The sequence below is a fragment of the Arachis ipaensis genome, chromosome B1 (assembly GCF_059453495.1).
Source record: "Arachis ipaensis isolate K30076 ecotype BB chromosome B1, ASM5945349v1, whole genome shotgun sequence".
Lineage (NCBI taxonomy): Eukaryota > Viridiplantae > Streptophyta > Magnoliopsida > Fabales > Fabaceae > Arachis > Arachis ipaensis.
In genome coordinates, this window is record NC_142436.1 from 1,565,056 (window position 1) to 1,587,577 (window position 22,522).

Consider the following 22,522-nt stretch of genomic DNA (forward strand, 5'->3'; position numbering starts at 1 on the left):
GTACTCAAAGCTGTAGAATATGAAGACATTTGTAAAATAGCACAATGAGTTTAAATATGGGAACGTGTTGGATGCTGGATGCTGCGAATTTCATCATCGATGGTCATTATCCAGTGAGAGAGCTATGGGAACATGCTAGGAACTGCTGGACTAAAATCTTAGCACATGATAGCAGGTCTGTTCTTGTGGTTGCTCACAATGCCGTTAATCAGGCTCTTGTTGCTACATTTGCCTCGATCGCTTAAATCGGATATGTCCGAGTCTTCACTGGCTTTGGTTGTGGTTGTGGTTGTGGGTTGTGACGAAACTTTAAATTAGAGAAAATGTGAATTTCTTCCCATTTGAGATTGTATTTAGGATTGTTATCAAACTATTTTATTAATGCAGATTCCCTAGTTCACCAGTGGCTGGTAGAAAATCTGGTGGAAAATCTGAAAAATTGTTCTTCGAACCGATTTTCAGAATCTTGATCCGTTTATTTGTATCTCTGCCTCCAGATTCACATTAATAAATTACACTTATATTTACTAACGAGTTATAACTTTTTGAATCTCACTCCTATCTTTAGAAAATTTTCACTCATATTTATAAAAATTTTATACATAAAAAATATATAATTTATATTTATATTTATCAAAATTTATACACATAAATTAATATAATTTATATTTATATTTTTCAATATATATATATAAATTAATAAAATTTATTTATTAAAAATAATTTAATATTTATACTGATTAAATAATAATAATAATAAAATATATTAAAAATTACTTCCCAAAGAATATCTCTAATAATAATACTAATAATTTACTTCCCAAAAGAGAGAGTACAAGAAACACGTTGACCGTGAATATTCCGTTTATTAGCCTTATTTTTTTTTCTTCATTCTCTCTCTCTCTCTCTCTCTCTCTCTGTTTTCCGGTTGAAAGTGAAGAAGCAGGGTTTATGGCCTCCACTCACAAAACCCTCTGTTTCTCTTCTCTTCTATTTTTCTTCCCTCTTTCACCTCAAATAACCCTTTAACACTCCCATATTTACCCTTTTTGCCACTGCTTCAAACCACAAGGTTATAGCTTGAGTTGAGAGTGGTTTGTTGTTGAAGTAGCTGTTGTTATGGCTATGGGGCTCTCAACTCACAGAACCCCTTTGATAAGACCATATTGCCCTTCTTGCTTCCGTGTTGCTCTCTCCTTCTTTGCTTCTCAGTCACACCACAACAGGTTCATTACCAAAGTTCTCATCTTTTCCCCATTCGGTATCTTCAAATTATTATAATACTGAAAAAAAAGGAATTTTCTCTGTCAATGTAATGTTGGGATTTTGATAGAAAATGGAAAGTCACATCTGTTTTTCTTTCTGTTTGTTTGTTTGTTTGTTTGTTTGTTTGTTTGTTTGTTTGCTTAATATTCCTGGTTTTCTTTTTCCCACTATTAATATTGTTCTTATGATTGCTGAATAATGTATAGAACATAGGGTGAGTCTAATGCTGCTAGCTTGTGAATTAGAGGTGGGAAGTTTCTGTTCTAATTTCTAAACATTGCACTAGGTAGTAGTCTTGTGCATTGTGTTGGTTTGTGTGAGTGGTGTGCATAGAATGTTGAGTTGTGTTGGTTATTTGTTTTTGTTTATTATCTCTTCTTAGGAAGTGGATTAGTTGAATTGAATTCATGGAAGCATTTGGTCTGTTTTGGACTACTATTGAGCTGAAATATCTTTTTATTTTCTGGCTTTGATTGGTTTCTCTTTTCAATTTGAATCTTTAAGAGAGTCAATGGTGAATTTCAAGAGTTCAAGTTTGGAAAATCAATCTGGTTTTCTGTTTTTCTTTGTGGTGTTATGCAATCTCTAATTTCCAGTTTCATTACCGGTTTTTGGTATTGTTTTGTTTGCCCTAGGTGATTGTTATTGTCTTGCAACTTCTTCGTGATAAACTGAAGAGTTGAATAGGCTATTACATTGTATTTATTGGTAACTTTTTTTTTCTTTGTATGATATGAACAGGAGAAAAAACAATATTCTCCAAATCAGCACTTCATATAGGAACTCTCTGAAAGACTCATACTGTAAGAAGAGAGGGAATTTTGGGTCGAATAAATGTAACAGTATGGAGTATAACCATAATTTTCTACACAAGATTCCAGTTAATATTTCATCAAGGAAATTTTCAACTGCGTCAACGGCTGGTTTGGCTTCTTGGAATCCGAGATTGTCCGGAATTTCTGCTGATAGCAAAATATGTGCTCGTAGTAGAAAGGCGTGGGAAGAGGCAACAAATAAGATACAGGAAAGTAAAATGATATGCAATGGACTGAACAGGTTTCACCAGAGCAATTCTAGTTATGAATCTAATACATTATCTTCCAATGATTTTGAGGCTGTTCCGAAGAATTTGAGGTGCAATATTGAGCTACAGGGTCGCGGTGGACCTGCCTCGCCTTCTGTGTTGAACAATTCAAATGTTTTTGTAGACACTGAAGAATTTTGCACCCAGTCGATCGTATCTTCACTTGATACAGCTGAAGCGGCTGTTCCTATAATTAACGGCAATCATGGCTTGGATACAACTGCGAAGGCTGCAGCTAACACAACATCTACTAGACAGGAATATCGTACCACTAAATCGAAACTTAAAGACAAGCTTTGTAGTATCTACGAAGATATATTGGTTGTTGATAACATTTCTCTTGCAGAGAAAGTAGCAAAGATGCTTACAGTAAATTACAGGCATCTTATTCATGCTTGTGATACTGAGGTATAAACCTTGACTGTGCTAACTTTTGTTATGGTCGTTCCCTGGTTGCAGTGGTGTTCATGATTTCATCTTTTTCTAACACCTGTATACTCTGAACATAAATTCATTGGAAATTTTCCTATCATTTTATTATAATCTTTCTTCAATTCATTGCACATTAAAAATTGTACGAGTTTCTTGGCAATTTGTATTCACAATTTTTAGGCACATAATATTTTCTTTTTCTCGGTTCATAGGTGGCCAAGATAGATGTCAAGCAAGAAACACCTGTAGATCATGGAGAGATAATATGCTTCAGTATATATTCAGGACCAGAAGCTGATTTTGGAGGTGGAAAATCCTGTATCTGGGTAGATGTTCTTGATGGTGGGGGCCAAGAGATTTTTGATAAATTTGCGAAGTTTTTTAAAGATCCGTCCATAAAAAAGGTGAACTTTTCTTTCATATTGTCCTGCCTTCTGTCTATATTCTTTACCCTATTACTCTTCTCGACATGTAGCACCTCGTAAGCCTTAATGGCTTGATTTCACCTGTGTAAATGATTCTTTTAGAGAGATAAAACCATACCTTTTCCCATCCGATAGCCCAAGTTTAAAGATAAATTGATCCTTGATGTGATATCAGATCCTCTTGTTCAAGTGAGTGCAGTCCGTGCGCCTCTACTCTTATTGATGAACCATGTGAAGAAATTTTCAGCCTTGCAAGTGTTCATCCCTTGTTCTGTAATGAACTAAGTAATTGGTGAAACGATTGTTCTTCTTTATCTTTTCATGTTTCATGTAGAAGGGTTCATGCCTTTTTAGTGAAGCATTTTTCATTCCATAAAAAATTGATACAACAGATCTTGCATCACAAACTCACATTGGCTTTGTGACTTATGTTGAAAATAAATTTTGAAATGTCTAAGTCAATGGTGCTTTTTGTAGGTCTGGCATAACTATAGCTTTGATTGTCATGTTATAGAGAACTACGGATTTAAGGTTTCTGGATTTTATGCTGACACAATGCACATGGCACGACTGTGGGATTCATCAAGACGTTGGGTCGGTGGTTATTCTCTTGAAGCACTTACAGGTGACAAAGAGGTCATGTCTAGGACTACGCTGACTTGTGAAAAGGATTTGATTGGTAAGGTGTCAATGAAAACTATATTTGGTCAGAAAAAGGTGAAGAAAGATGGTTCAGAGGGTAAAATCATTAATATTGCTCCCGTTGAAGTGCTTCAAAGAGATGAACGTATACCTTGGATATGTTACTCATCCTTGGATGCTAGAAGCACTCTAAAGCTTTATGAGAGTCTAAAGAATCATCTATCGGATATGCCTTGGAAATTCGATGGAGTATGTGTTTCAAATAAAACTATGTATGATTTCTATAAGGAATATTGGCAGCCATTCGGTGAGCTTCTAGTGAAAATGGAATCTGAGGGAGTGCTAGTTGATCAGTTTCATCTTCAAGAGATTGAAAAAGTGGCTAAAGCACAGCAAGAGGCCGCTGTTAATAGATTCCGAAAATGGGCATCTAGATATTGCCCTGATGCCAAGTATATGAATGTGGGGAGTGATGTACAGTTGCGGATACTGCTCTTTGGTGGCACGGTTAACAGGTGCACATTATATAAATCTCTTGTGCAGCACTTTTTCTACCTTATAAAATGAGAATTTGGATCTTGAAAATTTTTCTCATACAGTTAAGTTTTGAAGAACCAAGAGATCTTTGTTTTGTTAATATCATCATAATTGTGTCAAATTTTCTATTCCTTAGTTTCTTATTTTGGGGCATAACTGCTTTTACCTCATTCTTCTTAGCTTGAATTCTTGAAATAATTCAATTGAAATCTATAAAATTATTACTTCCATGCTCTCTAAAGTCTGCTTTCTACCTTTTACATTCATGTAAATTTGGTGTCATTACTCTTCCATAGAATAGAAGTCACTCCAAACTTATTCTCTGACTCATCTGTTGGAGGAGAAAATATTTGCATTTCTTTTTTATTCTTTGCTGTTTGCAATCAACTGGTTAAATTATATACATTAGTAAAATTCATTGTCTCATTGCTGCTTATCCGTTACAGGAGAAACCATGACGAGATGATCCCGACTGAGCGGATTTTCAAAATTCCCAATGTTGATAAAGTGATTGAAGAAGGAAAGAAGACTCCAACAAAATATCGTGATATTAAGTTGACTAGCATTGGCTATCCCCTGCGGACTGAGATGTACACGAGTAGTGGTTGGCCCTCAGTTAGTGGTGATGCTTTGAAGGTCTTGGCTGGCAAAGTTTCTGCGGAATATGACTTTGATGTCTTTGATGACGATTGTGACTTGGAACTTGATGATGATTTTCGAAATTCTTATCAAACTGAAGTTAAACCTGTAGAAATAGAAAAATCTGCTTACGGAACAGCCCTTGCTGCTTTTCCAACAATGGAAGAAGGGAGAGAAGCCTGCCATGCAATTGCTTCTTTATGTGAAGTCTGTTCAATTGATTCTCTGATTTCTAACTTCATCCTTCCCTTGCAGGTAATTTCTCTTTTTTCTTACAAAATTTTTGTATTGTTTTCTTTTGCTAGTCTGGTTTTGTTTATCAAATTATCCCAGTAAAAGTTGTTTCAAATGTATCCGAAGGCTAGTACATATTTGTTTTTGCATATCTTCGAGAGGATGGTATATCATAGCATTCATAGATTGTATGTGTATCTTGAACTCTTTTGGAACAATTGTTATTTTTTATTTATTTTTTATATCTTCTATGCATTAGCTTCATTTGTTTTCCGTCGCAGGGACGCAATATATTAGGAAAGGACCACCGTATTCATTGTTCCATAAATATCAATACCGAGACAGGACGCTTATCAGCAAGAAGGCCGAGTCTGCAGGTTCTTCTAACTCCACTCCCTAGACTTACAAGATTCTTTTTAAATGTTTTATATTTTATATATGATAGGTCGTTTTAGTATCGTTTGATTCATATAGTCGATGTCACCTAGTGGGACAACACTTAGCTGTTGGCTATTTGGTTTTGTTGCATTCTCAGCAAATTTATTACAATAATTTGAGCTTAGAATTAGGTAGATGCATTATGAATATTTGAACCAACATTCAAATATGGATATCTCATGGACTAGTTTGAGCATTGGCTTTCTTAATGCAACATGTTTAATCCGACTCACATATAATTCGTAATCAGAATCAACCCGCTCTGGAAAAGGACCGTTACAAAATTCGTCAAGCATTCATAGCTGCTCCTGGGAATTCTCTCATAGTTGCTGATTACGGTCAGGTTAGTAGTTTACGTTCCCATTATAATTCAACAAACAAGAAGAAAATTCATTCAACTGATGTAGGTTTCTCTTTCTTTTTTTTCAGTTGGAACTTAGGATCCTTGCACATCTTGCTAACTGTAAGAGCATGTTGGAAGCCTTTGAAGCTGGCGGAGATTTCCATTCAAGAACTGCAATGAATATGTACCCGTATATTTGTGATGCAGTTAACGAGAAGCAAGTGCTTCTTGAGTGGCATCCTCAGCCTGGTGAAGACAAACCCCCAGTTCCACTCCTGAAGGTAAATCGACTTTCAACATGTCGATGCTAATAACCTTGCATTTCATTTTGACTTATTGGATTTATTTTGACATATTTCATTTCAGGATGCCTTTGCTTCTGAAAGAAGGAAAGCTAAAATGCTTAACTTCTCGATTGCATATGGAAAGACGCCAATCGGGCTTTCTAAGGATTGGAAGGTACCCCAAACTCTGACTTACTGTAAAGGATTTACATGGGGTGAGTGGTTTGATTATCTTAACAAGATTGCACATATTTTTCTTAGGTTTCTGTGAAAGAAGCGAAGAAAACAGTTGACCTTTGGTACAATGATCGAAAAGAGGTGCTGAAATGGCAAGAGGAACGTAAGAAAGAAGCTCTCGAGTCTAGTTGTGTTTACACATTGCTTGGGCGATGTCGTCGGTTCCCTTCGGTTGACCAAGCTACCAACTATCAGAAAGGTCACATCGAGCGAGCAGCTATTAATACTCCAGTGCAGGTCCTTAATTCTCTAAAAATGCATCAATGCTGTAGTACTCTACTATACTTTCAAGTTTGAAGACCAGTTATAATACTCTTGAAACGCGTACTGATCGATCTCTATCTACGGAGCTTTCTCTTCTTACTTTTCTTTATTTGTTGAATGCAACAGGGTAGTGCAGCAGATGTTGCCATGTGTGCTATGTTACAAATTTGGAATAATGAACAGTTGAAGGACCTTGGATGGAAGTTACTTCTACAGGTTAGTGTTTATTTCTTGAATATTCTCCCTTTTTTGTACAACAGTATGTGCTTATATCTTTTTATTAAGTTCTTTTCAAGTAGTTTCATCAATTTGAGTTTCGATTTTTTAAAAATTATAATAATATATTCTACTTATGTTGAAGAAAATGGGATTGGTTAAGTTAGGTTATGGATTCTTTCGTCGAATAACATGAGAAAATCGACGACGTTTTTAGTATTGGATTGCTATAATGAAGAAGAATCCATTCATCTAGTTTTGTAAGATTTGGTTATAAACTTTCTTGTTCCATATATATGCTCAAGCATGTGTAATGACGAAGCAGGTTCATGATGAAGTCATATTGGAAGGGCCAACAGAGTCGGCTGAGGTTGCGAAAGCCATAGTGGTTGAATGCATGTCAAAGCCCTTTAATGGCAAGAATATTCTTAAAGTCGGCCTCTCTGTGGACGCCAAGTGTGCTCAAAACTGGTATGCCGGGAAATAGAAGGTCAGGCGTTGGCGGTGTGGTGGGATAACTTTGCACCCTTTGTTAACAAATCCATGGCTTGTTTTGGGAGAGAGGTGTTAAACCTTCAGGGAGTATTTTCTGTTAAGGTTCTATTGGTGATTTGTAAATTTGTAATCTAAAGATCTATGGAGGCAATGCCTTTATATATGCCCTTCATTGATTTCTAGGAAGATCTTTGTGACTGTAGTTCTGCTGTGTTGTTTTGGTGATGCAAAAGAATTGGGTTTTAACTTGGTGGCTATCCATATGGAGTTGTTTTCATACAAAAATAATAGGTGAAAACCATTAGATGATAATTTAGTCAAATATATCAAATCATTTAACGGTTTTTACCTATTATTTTCACATGAAGATAACGTGAGTAATCAGCTTTTAACTTGGAAAAAATGAAGCAAAGATGCCTATATCAACTGCATTAGCTAGCTGTTCTTACTTCTTATTACTGTTTTTAAATGTACAAATATGGCGTATATCGGATCTTCATGTAAACTGTATCATTTGTATTGTATATAGAGAATGACATTTACTGAATTGTTATCTTTTACAAATTATGAGTGTGATCCGTATTGTCTTAGGCTAATTAGTTCTTGCTTTGGTTCTAATTGTCTTTGTTTGTTTACCATTTTTCCTAATAAATTTAAGAAACAACAATATAAATATATTCATAAAAATGAAAATGTCATGTTAAAGCTTGGTTTTCGATAAATACTCAACAAACACATAAATTGAAAAATTAAAATAAAACCAGATAAAAAAAAAAGAATGAAGTTTTAATAGGTTAAAAAAGGCAGAAAATTGGTTTAAAAAGCTTAAAAAGCTTTAATCTACAAATGTTCCATATTATGTTTAACACATTAGGCATATTTGTAAAAGATTTGGTAGATAATTAAAAGATTTTGCAGCCAGATTCTAACCGCAGACTAATGCTCACATTTTAGGGTTTCAATCTTATGAACACTGCAACTGAGATAAGTGTATGTAGTCCAAGAGAAATTCCACAACAAATAATAATAATTACATGAAAAGATCTGTTCATCTGTCTCGATTTATATTTTATACAATGCTTTTAAGTAGCCTAGTTGAGCACCTCTTCACCACCAAACACTACCCTCTTTGTAATGATATATCCGATAACCAAATATAGCTTATCATATGCCTAAAAAGTTTATTTCTTCCATGAAAACTTACTATTTTCAAAACTTTAACAAATTCTCTCATTAACTAAACTCAAAGAAATATAGCATCAATAGGTTCCATTGTAATGCTGGTTTTTTTTTCCGGTGGAGACTCGAGGAAATCACTCCAATTCAAAAGTCAACTTATGATAGAATTTAACAGATAACATTGTATGCTCTCTATTTGTCATGCTGCTGCAGATCGATTTCCCAGGCCGAGGCCAACTGCAATAGAAGTTGATCTGGTGGCATACCTTCCCATTCCTCAGCTGTGTCAGCTGAGGAAGCTTCATGCAAATTCAGTAAGAGCTCTTTCTTAACTTCCATTGGAATCCCAAAGGTTTCGGGACCATTATCGAACACTATCTCCAACAACTGAATTATGACAATGAAATCAATATTTAAGCCTCAATGAAAGAAATAAAGCAGATAGAAGTAAAGCAGAGGCAGAACTGTTTTCAGCCTAAATATGACATTTTAACCGTCACATAAAATCATCATGAGATTTGATCTTGTGGCGCTTCTTGAATTTCTAAATAATTATAAATTAGTTAGTGAAATCCACAGATAATGGTATTTTATTGTTAAAATTATTTTTCTAAAGAAGATAGATCCACCAGTTTAGGCTCTGGAAAACTACTCAGGACTCCTATATCATCTGTCCCTACCTACTAAATTTGGGAAGTGGAAAGTGTGTTTATTTTCTTATTTTAAATGAGGGGAGAAAAGTTCTTACGACTAGCAACTTTGCATATTCTGGCTCAAAGAAAGGTAATCTAAACAGAAGTCATACCTGTTGAATCCAAGAGAAACAGATATCATGCAGGTTCTGGTCCAGCAAGAATTGTCCGATGGCAGGCATAATCTCACATGCAATCTCATTTGAAAGTTGGTCAATTACAGGACCCGTTCTATCCATAAGTTTTACAAGCAAAAGATCATCTGCAGTGGATAACACTTCTGCGAAGGCCGAATCAATATCACCCACTTGAAGGGCATGCATTGCATTGCTCCAAGAAGTCCAGATGGCATCCCTATCTTGTCCAACATTGTCATCAGCCATAGCTTCTGCAGTCATTTCGGGGATTGCAACTCTTGTTGCTCGAGCTGTTCCATTGTCCTCCCCAGCAACTCGAATCGCTTCCAAGGTAGCTTCATCCTTGGAAGCTTGCCAGACACTTCTTGCAGAAGGCCCCTCTCCAAGCCGAATGGGCAGTGCTGCTTTATCCCAAGCTCTCCTGCTGCCCCCTTGATCACCTTCAGGAACTGATTTTGGTGATCTCGCATCAACAGAACTACCACCAAAAGCCCTCCGTGTGGAAATCTGCCCATTTCTGGAAGCACCATACCCAGGAAAATCCCATCCCTCAGACGTGTCAGATCTCCAAGATGGCCCTCTTCCCCTCATACCTAATGCATTTCCATCTGCTTGAGAAAATCTTTCGCTAAATGGAGTACGTCCATCACCACCTCTTCCATATTTAGCAGTGGAATAGTCATTAAAACCATTATACTTGCTAGAAGGCCTACTGGACCCCTCAAACCCTGTGAAGTTACTACCTCTACGACCAGATGATATCGATAAATCACGTGACATGTCTTCAACAATTCTTTCTAGACCTCGAACTCTGTTCTCTAGTGTCACCATGCCATCATGAGATCCACCCATGAAATCCTGCAAAGTTTTAAAACATTTATCACTTAAAAATAACATATGCCAGAACTATATATATATTTTTAGGCCATGTAGACCATACCTGCAGCATGTTCATCAAATGAACCTGTTGCCTTTCTAGCTGCAGTAGCTGCCTCTGGATGGCCAACCAGTTTCCCCTGTTATTGGAGAAGGATACTTCTGATTGACCGGCAAGATTTGAAGAACCCTCCCTTTGATCAATTTCAGTTCTATCATCAGTATCAAATGCTTTTGCCCTCAGTTCTTTTGCATTCATCCTCTTATCAGGTGCAAAATCATCAAAACTATGTTGTTTGGAATTTCTATCATTGCCTCTGTCTAACATGTGATTGGGGATGTTTCTCTCTTTTGAATCTTTAGCATTAGCCCCAGATTCCTCCTCATTGTTTGAGCTTGAAGAATTGAGACCTCTCCGAGGAAGAACTACTTCCACTGGCAAATCATCCGAACCCCTTCTTTCAAGTTTCTGGAAAAATTCTGGGTTTAATTCTTTATCACTTAAGGCAGGTGCTTTCTTTTTTAATATTACAACCGCTTTCTCTGAGATGCCAGCTGCTTTTGCTTTGCCAGTGGAATCCACATCTGAAGTACCTGCGGGCGACTCCTTTGCTGAAGGATCAATCTTCCTGTCCCCAAGATTTAATTTTGCACTTGTTTCTGGTAAAGGAGATGCACTAGATTTGTCACCATCTAAAGCACAAAAACAGTTGTCAGTAAGGTGAACAAAGACAAAGTGACTAAAAAATAGATTCTGGCAGACAATCCACATATACCTACCACCAGATACAGGCTTTGAATCATCAGGGGATCCATCTCCTTTCCCTGCAATATTTTTCCACAATTGCAATGCCTCCGTCATGCTGTCTCTCACAGGTTTTATCTGAATATCAGGAAAATGTTATTTACATACACAATATATTATGAAAAAACAGAAAAAGAAATGCATCAGCTATTCTACCATGCTTGGACAAATAACCCTCAGCCGCATACATACAAGAGGCATACATAATACTATCATAACTGACACCTGCTAGCCCAGTAACACGACATTTACTAATTACTATAAACTTTCTGTGGGCAATACATTATTCATTTCATGATATTTAAAGAAGACACAATAGAATTCCAGCAATAAAATAAAGTCAATGGAAAAAATCTATTTTATAAGCTCCTGTATTGGTTTGAGGGCAACATGTGTCCATGTCATTATTAAAAGATTTCCTTCCTAGAAATTTTTTATCTTTTTTAAAGAAAAAAAAAATGTAAGCAATGATAGCGTGGATCTTCTGTTCTGATCTTCAGAGAGAGGAGAGAGAGAAGAAATGGGATACCAAGAAGCAAGTTCAACAAGTTATGATAAGAAATTTCACTCAAATACCTTGTCAAACCGGCAATCCTCCAGTACTGCTACCGTAGATGCTGCTCCATCGGCAACCAAACCCCTAGAGTGCAGAGCCAAGGAACTTAATGCGTCAGCCGCTGCTTTACGTGTTGCCCAATCAGTACTGGTAAGGCAGTCATGAATGCTAGGAAGCAAGTGTTCCAAGCTTTGTGGTGTAATTGCTCCAACCTGCAATCAAAACTCAATTACTGCTCAGGTTTCGTACTAGATCTCTTCTCGTCTTTTACTAGCATAAAAGTATAGTTTGTTTATTCAATTTCATTAAATGAAGACAAGGACAGAATTAAAACAGCACTGAAAAGTTGGACAAATGCAACAAGAAATTGACAGATCCAAAATAAAAGAATATGAATATTTTTTGCACTGATCTCTACTTCATCCAGCTAAAGCTGATAAACAATGGCGCCAAATCTTCCAGTGCAGTTCATAAAACCCCATTCCAAACACAAGTCTCATACGGCCATGTCAAACTGAATGTCTAACAAAATTTTTTCAGTTTTATATAATCCTATGAATCAAGTATAACAAATAAACACTACATTCTCGCCTATCTGCCCAAACATACCCTTTGGTCTATAGCTGAATGTCAGCCTTAAAATATAAACCGTAAGTTCCAAACACAATTGACCAACAACTACAGCTACTACTAAACTAAGCCATTTCGCCACTATCTAAGTTCAGATTCAAGAATCAAATGAGACCATTGCATTCTATCATAAACCATTATTGCATACAAGCAATTAAATCCAAGTTATTTATACCAATTTTCAAAAACAGGGTTGAGGGACAACAAAAACGCACTCCAAACTCCACAATTTAGATCAATCAACACATTCACCTAGACCATTTCATTTCATTTTATTCCAAGTTCATCTAAAAACAATGGCTCAAAACTCAAAAGAGGCAATGTGGCAAACCTGTGACAAGCTGGAAACAACAGGCAAGATTGCAGCCTTCGCCAAGAAATTAGGGCTTCCAAGCAGCTTACAGATCCTTGGACAAATCTTCTGGAACGCCGGCACCAGCGCCCCACCACCACCACCATCGCCGCCGGCGGATTCCACCATCTTCGCCAAACAAGCCGCGGCACCAGCCTGAACTCCCTTGTTCTGCTCTCCCATCGCCTCAAACAACGGCCTCACAAACAACGCCACAACCGAACCAGCTCCAGCACCATTATCACCACCACCATTACCATTGCCATTGCTTCCTCCTCTCAAATACTGAGCGGCAAGTGCTCCAACTGCCTCACGGCACGCCTCACGGATGCCGGAATCAGCGTCCTTGAGGCGGCGAACGACGGCAGCGAGGATCTTCGTAAGGTGAGGGACGGCGGCGTCGGGATGGGAAGCGCAAACAAAGGTGAGGAGGCGGAGAGAGTCTTTCTTGACGGCGGGTTTAGGGTCAGCTGATGCGGCGTCGTATAGGGAGTTGAGTATCATTGGAATTGATTCAGGGGAGAGGGTCAAAATGGTCTTTTCGAGGTCTTCGATTGCGATCTGGTGTGTGTCTCGGTCCGAGAGCTTGGAAATGGAAGTTAGGATCCTCTGCTTGAGTTCCACCATAGCAAGGTGGGTAGATAGAGACGAAGCATTTGTTGTTGTTGTTGAAGGCGTTGAAGAAGAGTGTGAGTGTGATTGTGGTGTTTTTGATGAAGAGTGTTGTTGTTGAGAGGGTTTTGTTGTGGGTTTAGAGGTTCGAGTATGAGTCTGGGAACTCATTGTTTTTGTGTCTAGTTTCAAATGCAATGTTGGTGAATGGAGTTTCAGATTTTTTGGAGGGTGCGTTAGGTTGCTTTGGTGAGAGTGAAAGGAAAAGCTCAACCGTTATTCTAGATCTAGGAACATGAAGAAGAAGGCGAAGATGAGCGTGACCTGAGTGAGGGAAAAAAGATACAAGCTTGAGTTTTTTTGAAAAAAATGATCATCATAACAGTTAAGAGAGACATCATTTTGAATAAACAAATCTTTAGAACTGTTTCATTTTAAATTCATTTTTACAATATACTTACTTACTATATCTTATATTCTTCTGTTTCACTAATAATGAGTTTATTATTGCTAATAGACTTTTTCTCTAATTATTTTTTAAATAATAAATTTAAAAATTAATTAGATACAATAATACACCATTAATTATTTATGTAAAATTATTTTATAATAATAGTAATTAGTTAATTAATTTATCAAATTTATTATTTTTAGTGATTAGTTTACTAGCATATATATCAAAGAATATAACATTTGTTTGGGCTTAGTTATCATCACCATCAACATTATAATTGTAATCTTTGCTTTGGAATTCTTTTTCAATAATATTTTTTCCCTTTTGTTTATGTGAATTGCAAGGGAAGGGATATGAGGAAATTTTAGGTATCTTTTGATGGGCCCGTTTGTCTACTATATTACCTAAATACTCTCTTTTAGAATTTAGATTTAGAAGAGGGCCCAGAAACAAATTAACCTCGGTTTAGTTTAATATAAAAGATAAAAGATTCCATTACTTAGATCCAACCAACGTATCTATTGGGCCTAACAAGATCATACACTTTTTTGTCATTCAACCCGACCCGGCCCAATAAACAAGAATTCCCATCGATTAAGAGAAGGAGGAAAGAATAAGAACCCTTTCTAAACCCTGTCTTCTTCTTCTTCTTCTTCTTCGTAGCGGCAAAAGGAACGAAAGTACCGAACCCGTAAAACTTGAACCATAAACACAATGGCTCCCTTCTTATTCGAACCCCAAAGCGACGAAGAGATCGAACACTCCGAAGAAGAAGAAGCATCCGAACCAGAATCAGAACCAGGATCCGAACCGGAAGAATCAGAAGGAGAAGAAGAAGAAGAAGACGAACAAGAAGCTTCTAGAATCTCAAAGGAGAAGAAGAAGAAGAAAACACAGTCTCCGTGGGACTTCGCCAAGTACACTGAGTCAGTTGCGGAGGAGCACGCTCGCCGGAGTACAACCTCCGTTGATGAAAAAATCTCCAAAGCATTAAAACAGCGCTCAACACCTCTCGCGGTTCCTTCGCAAAACAACGACGTTGACGACTCATCAGATTCCGAACCTGATAAACAGGTAAAACTAGCTCACACTTTTTTTTTTCATTATTTAAATGAACGTTTCAAGGACAACTTTCTCACTAGCTTATTTAGCTGATTCATGGCAGAATAAGATGCTCTTTATTTTTAATTCCTTGTTTCAAGATATTGTCTTATAGGTTCAAGTTGAATCATGACAGAAAAATAAGTGCTTATTTGTTTAAATTTGTTTAAATTGTTTTTAATATTTGATTGAAAAAAGGAACTTATTTGTTTGTGTTTTCTTTTTTAATTGATTGGACTTGTTTAGGAAGATTATAGACCAGATGAAGAAGATGAAGAGGAGGGCAATGCGGGTGATAGCAAGTCCTTTTTCGCTCCTTCTGATGGAGCATCTTTCCATGCGGATTCGTTCTTGCAGCTTCATTTGTCACGGCCTTTGCTCAGGGCTTGTGAGGCCTTGGGGTATGCTAAACCAACGCCAATTCAGGTTTGCTTTTACCTTGTGTTATTGTTTGTCTTTGAATCTTTACATTTTGATTATGTGGTTTTTGTTACTAATTTACTCTTGCGAGGCTTGCATATACTTACACTCATAAATTCATCATAATCCATTGTGCGGTTGTATGTTTGCAACTCTATTTTGAATGGTCTTAGAATCTCTAGATGAATCAACCTTAGACTTTGATGTGTGAACAGTTTCCAAGTATAAAACATGTGCAAGTAGCCAACTATCGTCACTTTTATTTGTTGTATGATTTCATGCTTTGTCGAACACTAGAAAAATTTACTTTGTTCTTGGGTTTGAATGATGGTAGGCAGCTTGTATACCATTGGCGTTGAATGGTCGTGATATATGTGGAAGTGCCATTACTGGGTCAGGAAAGGTAGTGCTTCTTTTTCTGTTCTTGGGATGATTGTTACCTTCTGACACTATCCACTTTTCTTTTCTTGGTAACTGAGTTGTATCGTCTGTGTTTTAATGCAGACAGCTGCATTTGCACTTCCCACATTAGAGAGGTTGTTGTTCCGTCCTAAACGCATGCATGCAATAAGGGTCCTTATTCTTACACCAACCAGAGAGTTAGCAGTACAGTAAGTATTTTCGTATTTGTTTATGGACCACTTTTGTAACTAGATGGATCGAAGTGAACATTGCTTTTGGTTTTCCGTCATCAAATGACAAATGTATTCATATAATGAAGTGGTTTCTCTTGTAATATTAAATACGATCTCATAAATTCTCATATTAAGGCTAAGGGCATGCTTTGTAGTTTGTTAAAAAATCATCAGTTTAGTTAATTATAATGAATCAAGTACTTGTGGTAGAAGGTTATAGATGTAAAATATGGTAGCACCTTTTTTAATATACATATGTAATCTTTCTAAATATATTTATTCCTGATTTTTTTGGCAGAGTTCACAGTATGATAGAGAAGCTTGCTCAATTTACTGATATTAGATGTTGCCTGGTTGTTGGGGGTTTGTCAACGAAGGTTTGATTCTGGTTTCTTCATGATGTTGTAATTTCATATGCTTACTGTTAGGGCAAATAGAGGTCATCTGCACTCCTGCAGATGTTGAGGTACCTGTTTGGAAAAATATCAATAGCCTGGTTGCTTTTTGTATAATTCTGAAAAATGTCATGGGCCATTCCTGTTAGTTTGACATGAATAATCAATTATGGATTTCAACTGAGAGTTTCTTTCCTGCTACACTGCTGGAAGTGTATTACGTTAATATAAAAGACATGTAATTCTGCAATGCATTTGATAACCAAATAGTTAATGATTTCATTTTTGGTGCTTTTTTCACGTTTTGCCTTTGTATGTTTCTAATTATGTCTGCAGGAGGATAACGCAATATGCCTTTTTATTGTTTTTAAATATTTCCCTATTATAGAGTTAGTTGGTGAGGAAAACTGTGTACTTTGCTATTATACCTTAGAAGCGGTCATTTGTTTTTTCTAGGTGCAAGAAGCTGCTTTGAGATCAATGCCAGACATTGTTGTTGCTACCCCAGGACGTATGATAGACCATTTACGTAATTCTATGTCAGTGGATTTGGATGATCTTGCTGTGCTAATCCTTGATGAGGCGGATCGTCTTTTAGAGCTTGGATTTAGTGCTGAAATTCATGAACTTGTATGTTTTACTAGGATCAACAATGCAATGATCACTAAATCCAAATATTGTTTTAAATTTTAATTGCTTTCAGTTTTTGGAAGAAAATGTCAAAACAGTTGGTTATTTAATAGGTTCGCATGTGTCCCAAGAAAAGGCAGACAATGCTATTTTCAGCAACAATGACTGAGGAGGTTGATGACCTTATTAAGTTGTCCCTAACAAAACCCGTGCGTCTTTCTGCTGATCCATCTGCTAAACGGCCTGCAGCCTTGACTGAGGAGTAATTTCTTCATTTTCTTTCCCTTTATATTTAATAATAATTTCATCATTCATTTCCATCCACTTCTGTACTCTATACTATGGTAGTTGGCTCTATATGTCATATTCATGCTCCTGTGGAATATATTATTTTCCCCCTAATACTGATTATGCAAATTATCAATTTATCATGTGAAACTCATTTCAAGTTAACTCATTTCAAGTTAGCACAGTTTTATATTTGAGTGGAGAGTGGAGACCCTTAAAGTTAACTGTTGTTTTTCTTTTTCAGGGTGGTTAGGATACGAAGATTGCGTGAAGCAAATCAGGAAGCAGTTCTTCTTGCAATGTGCTCCAAAACTTTTACTTCTAAAGTTATCATCTTCAGGTTATATTCATTTTCCCTGCTTATTTGAATAATAGTTTTCTTGGTACATGTAGTTTATTTAATTGTTAGCGATATTGACTGTAATCTGGCGTTGAATTTGCTTCTCCAGTATTCATATCAATGGAGAAGGCTGCTCTAAAGTGACATTATCCATATGTAGATTAATAGTTACTGTGTGTGATGTGTGAACCACTGGTGATTAGTCATCCATTCAGTTATTTCAATGTATAAATGATGGTTCTTCCTCCATTTGGAACATGTTTATGAAAAAATAAGCCAAAAATCTCTATTCCCACCTTTTAGATTTAAGTATACGTCCTAGCTCCTTCATTTGCACTGACTTCATTCTGCTAGTCTTATTTTCTCTAACTTGTTGATTATCTATCATCTCTATGTACAGTGGAACAAAGCAAGCTGCACATAGGTTGAAGATTATATTTGGATTAGCTGGTCTGAAAGCTGCTGAGCTTCATGGAAATCTTACTCAAGCCCAGCGCCTTGAAGTATGTTTCTTAAATTAATAAATTGGCAGTAAGGTTTGCTTAATATTTATATTTGTGTTATGCTAAGATTTTTTTGCTTATGATTGATAGGCTTTGGAACAATTCAGGAAGCAAGAAGTTGACTTTTTGATTGCAACTGATGTGGCTGCTCGTGTAAGAATCAATTAAAGTTCATTTTTCTTTTATTTGGCTATTAGTGCCACATTAGTATTAATCATTCCGTTGCCTTGTCTGTACCCTTTATATTGGGACACATAAGGATAGTGAACTTGCTTCAGTTAGATAGAAACATCCAAAGTTGTCATAGTGTCTTATTAGCTTTTTCCTTTGGAATTTTGGATATATATTTGACCCCTGTCAACGTATTTTACTTATAGGGCCTTGACATCATAGGTGTTCAAACAGTTATCAACTATGCATGTCCTCGCGATCTTACCAGGTAGAGTCTGTGATTCATGTTGTTGTCAACTCTGCTTTTGATGAATAAAATTTTGACGTTTCATGTGTTACAACTCTCGATTTCCATCCTTCAGTTTGTTTCGCTTACCTTAATTGTTACTTATTACAATATCTCATGCTGGTCTAATGGTCTTGCCTTTAACATCATTTTATTCTCTCTCTGTGTCTCCTGTTAACTTTAATCAATACATTTATTCTGAAGCTATGTTCATCGAGTGGGTCGTACAGCAAGAGCTGGCCGAGAAGGATGCGCCGTCACATTTGTGACTGATAATGACCGGTCACTTCTAAAAGCAATTGTGAGTTTCTTTCCCATGATTGTTAATTTTTTACTCCCCTTTTTCAGCTTAGTTTCATAATTTCTTCATGTCTTTTAAGATAGTATAGTTATGCAAGCTGATGCGTGATCTTAATACTAGTTATTTGGATGTTCCTAGTTGAATACCTTACTGATTCTTTGCTTAGACAAAATTGAAGTAGAAACTAAAAGAGTAAAAAGAAAGTCAGTGATTTTTATTATCCTTTTTATAATCTTTCTGTTAACGCTGGTTTTCAATTGATTAGGCAAAGAGAGCTGGTTCAAAGCTGAAGAGCCGAATTGTAGCCGAACAATCCATACATAAATGGTCTCATATAATTGAGCAATTGGAGGATCAAATTGCAGAAGTACTTGAAGAAGAGAGGTTTTTGATTGTTAATGGTTCTCTTATTTTAACTACTGTACTGTATTTTTACATCTCAAGTTCTCAAATTTTCTTCTTTTTGGGGTCCAGGGAAGAAAGAGCCCTAAGAAAAGCTGAAATGGAGGCCACAAAGGTATAGATCAGCGATTCGTTGTTTTGTTTGCTTGGAGTTTTGGGATGCCTTGGATTACAATTCTGTGTGTTCACTTCACATTATTGTTTAAGAAATAGTACTTCCTAATAGTAGTATTGTATTATGTGGCTTTGAACCTTCCATTCACACACTGCATTTTCTCATTCCTAAGATTTACCATTCAAATATAATCATGCTCTTATAAAATGGGCAGGCTGAAAACTTGATTGCTCATAAGGAAGAGATCTTTTCCCGCCCCAAAAGAACCTGGTTTGTAACAGAGACAGAAAAGAAGGTTGCTGCAAAGGCAGCAAAGGTAAAATTTCTTGTTTCATTGTTGTGATATTCCTCAAATTACAAGCAATTAGTTTTCCCTTTTTTGTGAGGTCATTATAATGCATTTTAATAGGGTTGGCTCTTTCCCTTCTATTAAATTGTTTCTTATCAGGCATCTATTAATAACGACAAGAGTTCTGGAAAGGTAATAAGTGCTCAGGAAGCCGAAGACCTCAAAATGAAGGAAAAGAGGAAGCGAGAGCGAGAGGTAAGAGGGGACCCCCTATTTTGCATGCAGCTTTTTTATTATTGTACCTATTAGGATATATATTCAAACTTGTTTCCATGCATTATTCAGTAATTGCATGGATTTTTAACCAATGCAGAAAAATTTGCCGAGAAAGAAGCGTAGAAAATTGGAAGCGGCTAGAGAGATGTTGGAAGATGAAGGAGATGATGACAAACCAGAAGTATGCACTTCCTGTTTGCATTTAAGGTTGTAATTTAATTCGTATTCCTTAACCTCTGTTGAACTTTAATACATGAACTGCAGGCTAAGGGGGCAAATAAGAAAGAAAAGGGTGGACTTTCACTTGTTGATGTCGCTTATCGACGAGCAAAAGCAGTGAAGGCTGTCAAGAAGGCAATGGATTCAGGCAAGATCGTGAAGAAGAACAAAAAGAATACCGATCGTCCTTCACGTAAGTCGTCTTCAAGGACACAGGAGATGCAGGAGCTATTCCAGGCTGACATGAAGGACAAAAAGCCGAAAAGAAGAGGTGCTGGAGCAGGAAAGAAATCTAAGAGTTCGTTCAAGAGCAAGTCAAGGTATTTACTCAAATCAATCCCATATCTTACATCTGATTAGTTTCATCTTGGTTGAGTCATAAAGTATTAACTTCTTTCTAACGTTGGTAGTTTTTCTGTATCCTGATTTATACTTGCTTTCAATATCTCATTCAAATTCTTTTTCAGGTACAAGCGCAGGTAGTTTGAGGCTAACGATCCTTATTAAAAATGTGTTCATGGAATGAAAATGCACCTGCAATGCAAGACCTTATTGTTAATCTGACATGGGTGCAAAGGCATAAGACTTGTACCATATCCAGTCACCAATGGAGGTGATTAAATGAGCAGCTCCTACCACCTGTGAGTTTTAATTGTTGCCTTTTGGTGATTTTGTGTTACCATGGTGACTGGTGGATAATCAATGTGAGAAGTTAACAATCACATCTCCCATACCCTTTTGTGAGTTTCGATTGTTGTATCATGTGAACTTCATTCATGACCCAATTTGAGTTGTGGTTTATAGCTAAATATTTATAGTTGCTCAATTTTGTAATTCAAGAATCGAATTCTAAATTTATGAATAGAGATTATTCATTGCTAAATATTTATAGTACTTGGAATGATAAGGTAGGAGTCAAATGGATTTGATTTGAACTATTAGTTTGATCTTTTGTTTGGAATTATGGATAACAGATATTACAATGTATATAAAAGTTAATAATTTTCTAGTATATACCTAAATAGGTCCCTAAGAAAATTTACATCGGACGTTTTCGTCCCTAAGAAATTTTTATTACAGAGGTTCTTGAACTTTACAAAAGTAAGACATATAGGCCATTTCATCATAGGACCTATTTGTCCAAGTAAAAACAACGGTTCTGACTATAGCAGGGATTTATATGTTTTATTTTTGTAAATTGAGGATGAAAACGTCCAGACACAATTTCTTAGGAATCTATTTGGGTATATACTCTAATTTTCTTGACACAAAAAAATCCGTTTGTTGAATATAATGTCCACTAATTTATATCAACCATGTTACTAACTTATATCAACCATGTTACTAACTGCACACAAAACTTCATGAGATATTAAAGCTCACATGATATGTTTAATGATATCTCATATTCCTAGTAGAACATCGCATGTAATATCACGATATTAATTATCATAAGCAACACTAGTTTTAATTTAGTTTGGGAGAACATCGCATGTAACAATCGGTTTCTTAAAATATGTAATCTGCATTAAAGAAACGTGTCATATTTGTTGGGATGAGAAATCTATCCATTTTACATCTGAAACAATTATAATCTCATGGTTGGACAAAAAAATAAGAATAAAAACAAAAACAAGACAATAATAAAAAAAATAGGAGACTATAACATGTTGATTGTGGTTTCATTCACATAAAATATAATATCAAAAGCAAAAAAGGGGGGTAGTTTGATAGAAAAATCACTTATTATTATTGGTTTTTCAGTTTTTCCTCAACTCAAATTGTTGGAGAAAAACTAATTAGTTATGAGTGTTATGGCTAATTGGCTATGATGAATCACTCAAAATCTTCTCTCTTTTCTTCATTCTCAAGACCAATTTTAAAATACAAATTCTGTTCTCATCCCCACCTAATGAAACTAAAAGTAAATATCCTTATCCAATGATGAACTAAAAATTTGAAAGAAAAAAAAAACTATTATCTATTAATTATATCGAATTATCAATTGCTTTCAACATGTTATTCACTAATTTCTATTAAACGAAATATTTTTCTATCCAACTTTTAACTCTCCATGATTAACCCAAGCTATATGTAGACTTAATTGTGTTAGGATGTAAATTCTAATTTATTTTTAACTCATAATATTGATGTTATCGAGCCATTTGAATATAGTTTAGTTGGGTGTGGATACATTATATATTATCACCATTTTTAATATATATTTTATGATGATAATTTGTTTAATAATGATTAATTTTTATTATACACTTTAAGTAGTTGTATTAAAAAGTCTAATAAAAAAATATTCAGCAACAATAT

The 22,522-nt window shown here is 35.9% G+C and overlaps 3 protein-coding genes across 3 annotated transcripts; 2 read left to right on the plus strand and 1 right to left on the minus strand.

Annotated features, from left to right (window-relative positions):
• The first annotated feature begins 836 nt into the window (after window positions 1–836).
• On the plus strand, window positions 837–8,080 carry LOC107631514 (DNA polymerase I B, chloroplastic/mitochondrial). The gene is made up of 12 exons (XM_016335019.3): window positions 837–1,226; window positions 2,008–2,758; window positions 2,995–3,186; window positions 3,685–4,364; window positions 4,833–5,280; window positions 5,541–5,636; window positions 5,948–6,040; window positions 6,127–6,321; window positions 6,407–6,499; window positions 6,586–6,798; window positions 6,952–7,041; window positions 7,367–8,080. Exons 1-12 carry the CDS (start codon window positions 1,120–1,122, stop codon window positions 7,526–7,528), a joined length of 3,120 nt encoding a protein of 1,039 aa, XP_016190505.1. The 5' UTR covers window positions 837–1,119; the 3' UTR covers window positions 7,529–8,080.
• A 449-nt stretch (window positions 8,081–8,529) lies between these two features.
• Window positions 8,530–13,783, minus strand: LOC107631605 (microtubule-associated protein TORTIFOLIA1). The gene is made up of 6 exons (XM_016335136.3): window positions 12,743–13,783; window positions 11,802–11,993; window positions 11,201–11,303; window positions 10,485–11,113; window positions 9,521–10,402; window positions 8,530–9,102 (listed from the first exon to the last, which is right to left on the minus strand). Exons 1-6 carry the CDS (start codon window positions 13,544–13,546, stop codon window positions 8,908–8,910), a joined length of 2,805 nt encoding a protein of 934 aa, XP_016190622.1. The 5' UTR covers window positions 13,547–13,783; the 3' UTR covers window positions 8,530–8,907.
• A 672-nt stretch (window positions 13,784–14,455) lies between these two features.
• Window positions 14,456–21,083, plus strand: LOC107631688 (DEA(D/H)-box RNA helicase family protein). The gene is made up of 19 exons (XM_016335246.3): window positions 14,456–14,903; window positions 15,177–15,356; window positions 15,685–15,753; window positions 15,855–15,961; window positions 16,284–16,362; window positions 16,837–17,010; window positions 17,124–17,272; window positions 17,543–17,638; window positions 18,039–18,141; window positions 18,232–18,294; window positions 18,519–18,580; window positions 18,803–18,899; window positions 19,165–19,283; window positions 19,374–19,416; window positions 19,631–19,732; window positions 19,865–19,960; window positions 20,079–20,162; window positions 20,246–20,520; window positions 20,668–21,083. Exons 1-19 carry the CDS (start codon window positions 14,544–14,546, stop codon window positions 20,681–20,683), a joined length of 2,274 nt encoding a protein of 757 aa, XP_016190732.1. The 5' UTR covers window positions 14,456–14,543; the 3' UTR covers window positions 20,684–21,083.
• The last annotated feature ends 1,439 nt before the right edge of the window (window positions 21,084–22,522 follow it).

Excerpts from the sequence above, each read along its gene's own strand:
- LOC107631514 (XM_016335019.3), top strand. The coding sequence starts at position 1,120 with ATGGCTATGGGGCTCTCAACTCACAGAACCCCTTTGATAAGACCATAT. Across the intron at positions 4,365-4,832 it reads TTTGGTGGCACGGTTAACAG|GAGAAACCATGACGAGATGA; the intron begins GTGCACATTATA and ends TATCCGTTACAG. Across the intron at positions 6,041-6,126 it reads TAGTTGCTGATTACGGTCAG|TTGGAACTTAGGATCCTTGC; the intron begins GTTAGTAGTTTA and ends CTTTTTTTTCAG.
- LOC107631605 (XM_016335136.3), bottom strand. The coding sequence starts at position 13,546 with ATGAGTTCCCAGACTCATACTCGAACCTCTAAACCCACAACAAAACCC. Across the intron at positions 11,114-11,200 it reads TTCAAAGCCTGTATCTGGTG|ATGGTGACAAATCTAGTGCA; the intron begins GTAGGTATATGT and ends TTTGTGCTTTAG. Across the intron at positions 10,403-10,484 it reads ATTTGATGAACATGCTGCAG|GATTTCATGGGTGGATCTCA; the intron begins GTATGGTCTACA and ends AAAACTTTGCAG.
- LOC107631688 (XM_016335246.3), top strand. The coding sequence starts at position 14,544 with ATGGCTCCCTTCTTATTCGAACCCCAAAGCGACGAAGAGATCGAACAC. Across the intron at positions 17,011-17,123 it reads GTGCTGAAATTCATGAACTT|GTTCGCATGTGTCCCAAGAA; the intron begins GTATGTTTTACT and ends GTTATTTAATAG. Across the intron at positions 19,284-19,373 it reads GAAGTACTTGAAGAAGAGAG|GGAAGAAAGAGCCCTAAGAA; the intron begins GTTTTTGATTGT and ends TTTGGGGTCCAG.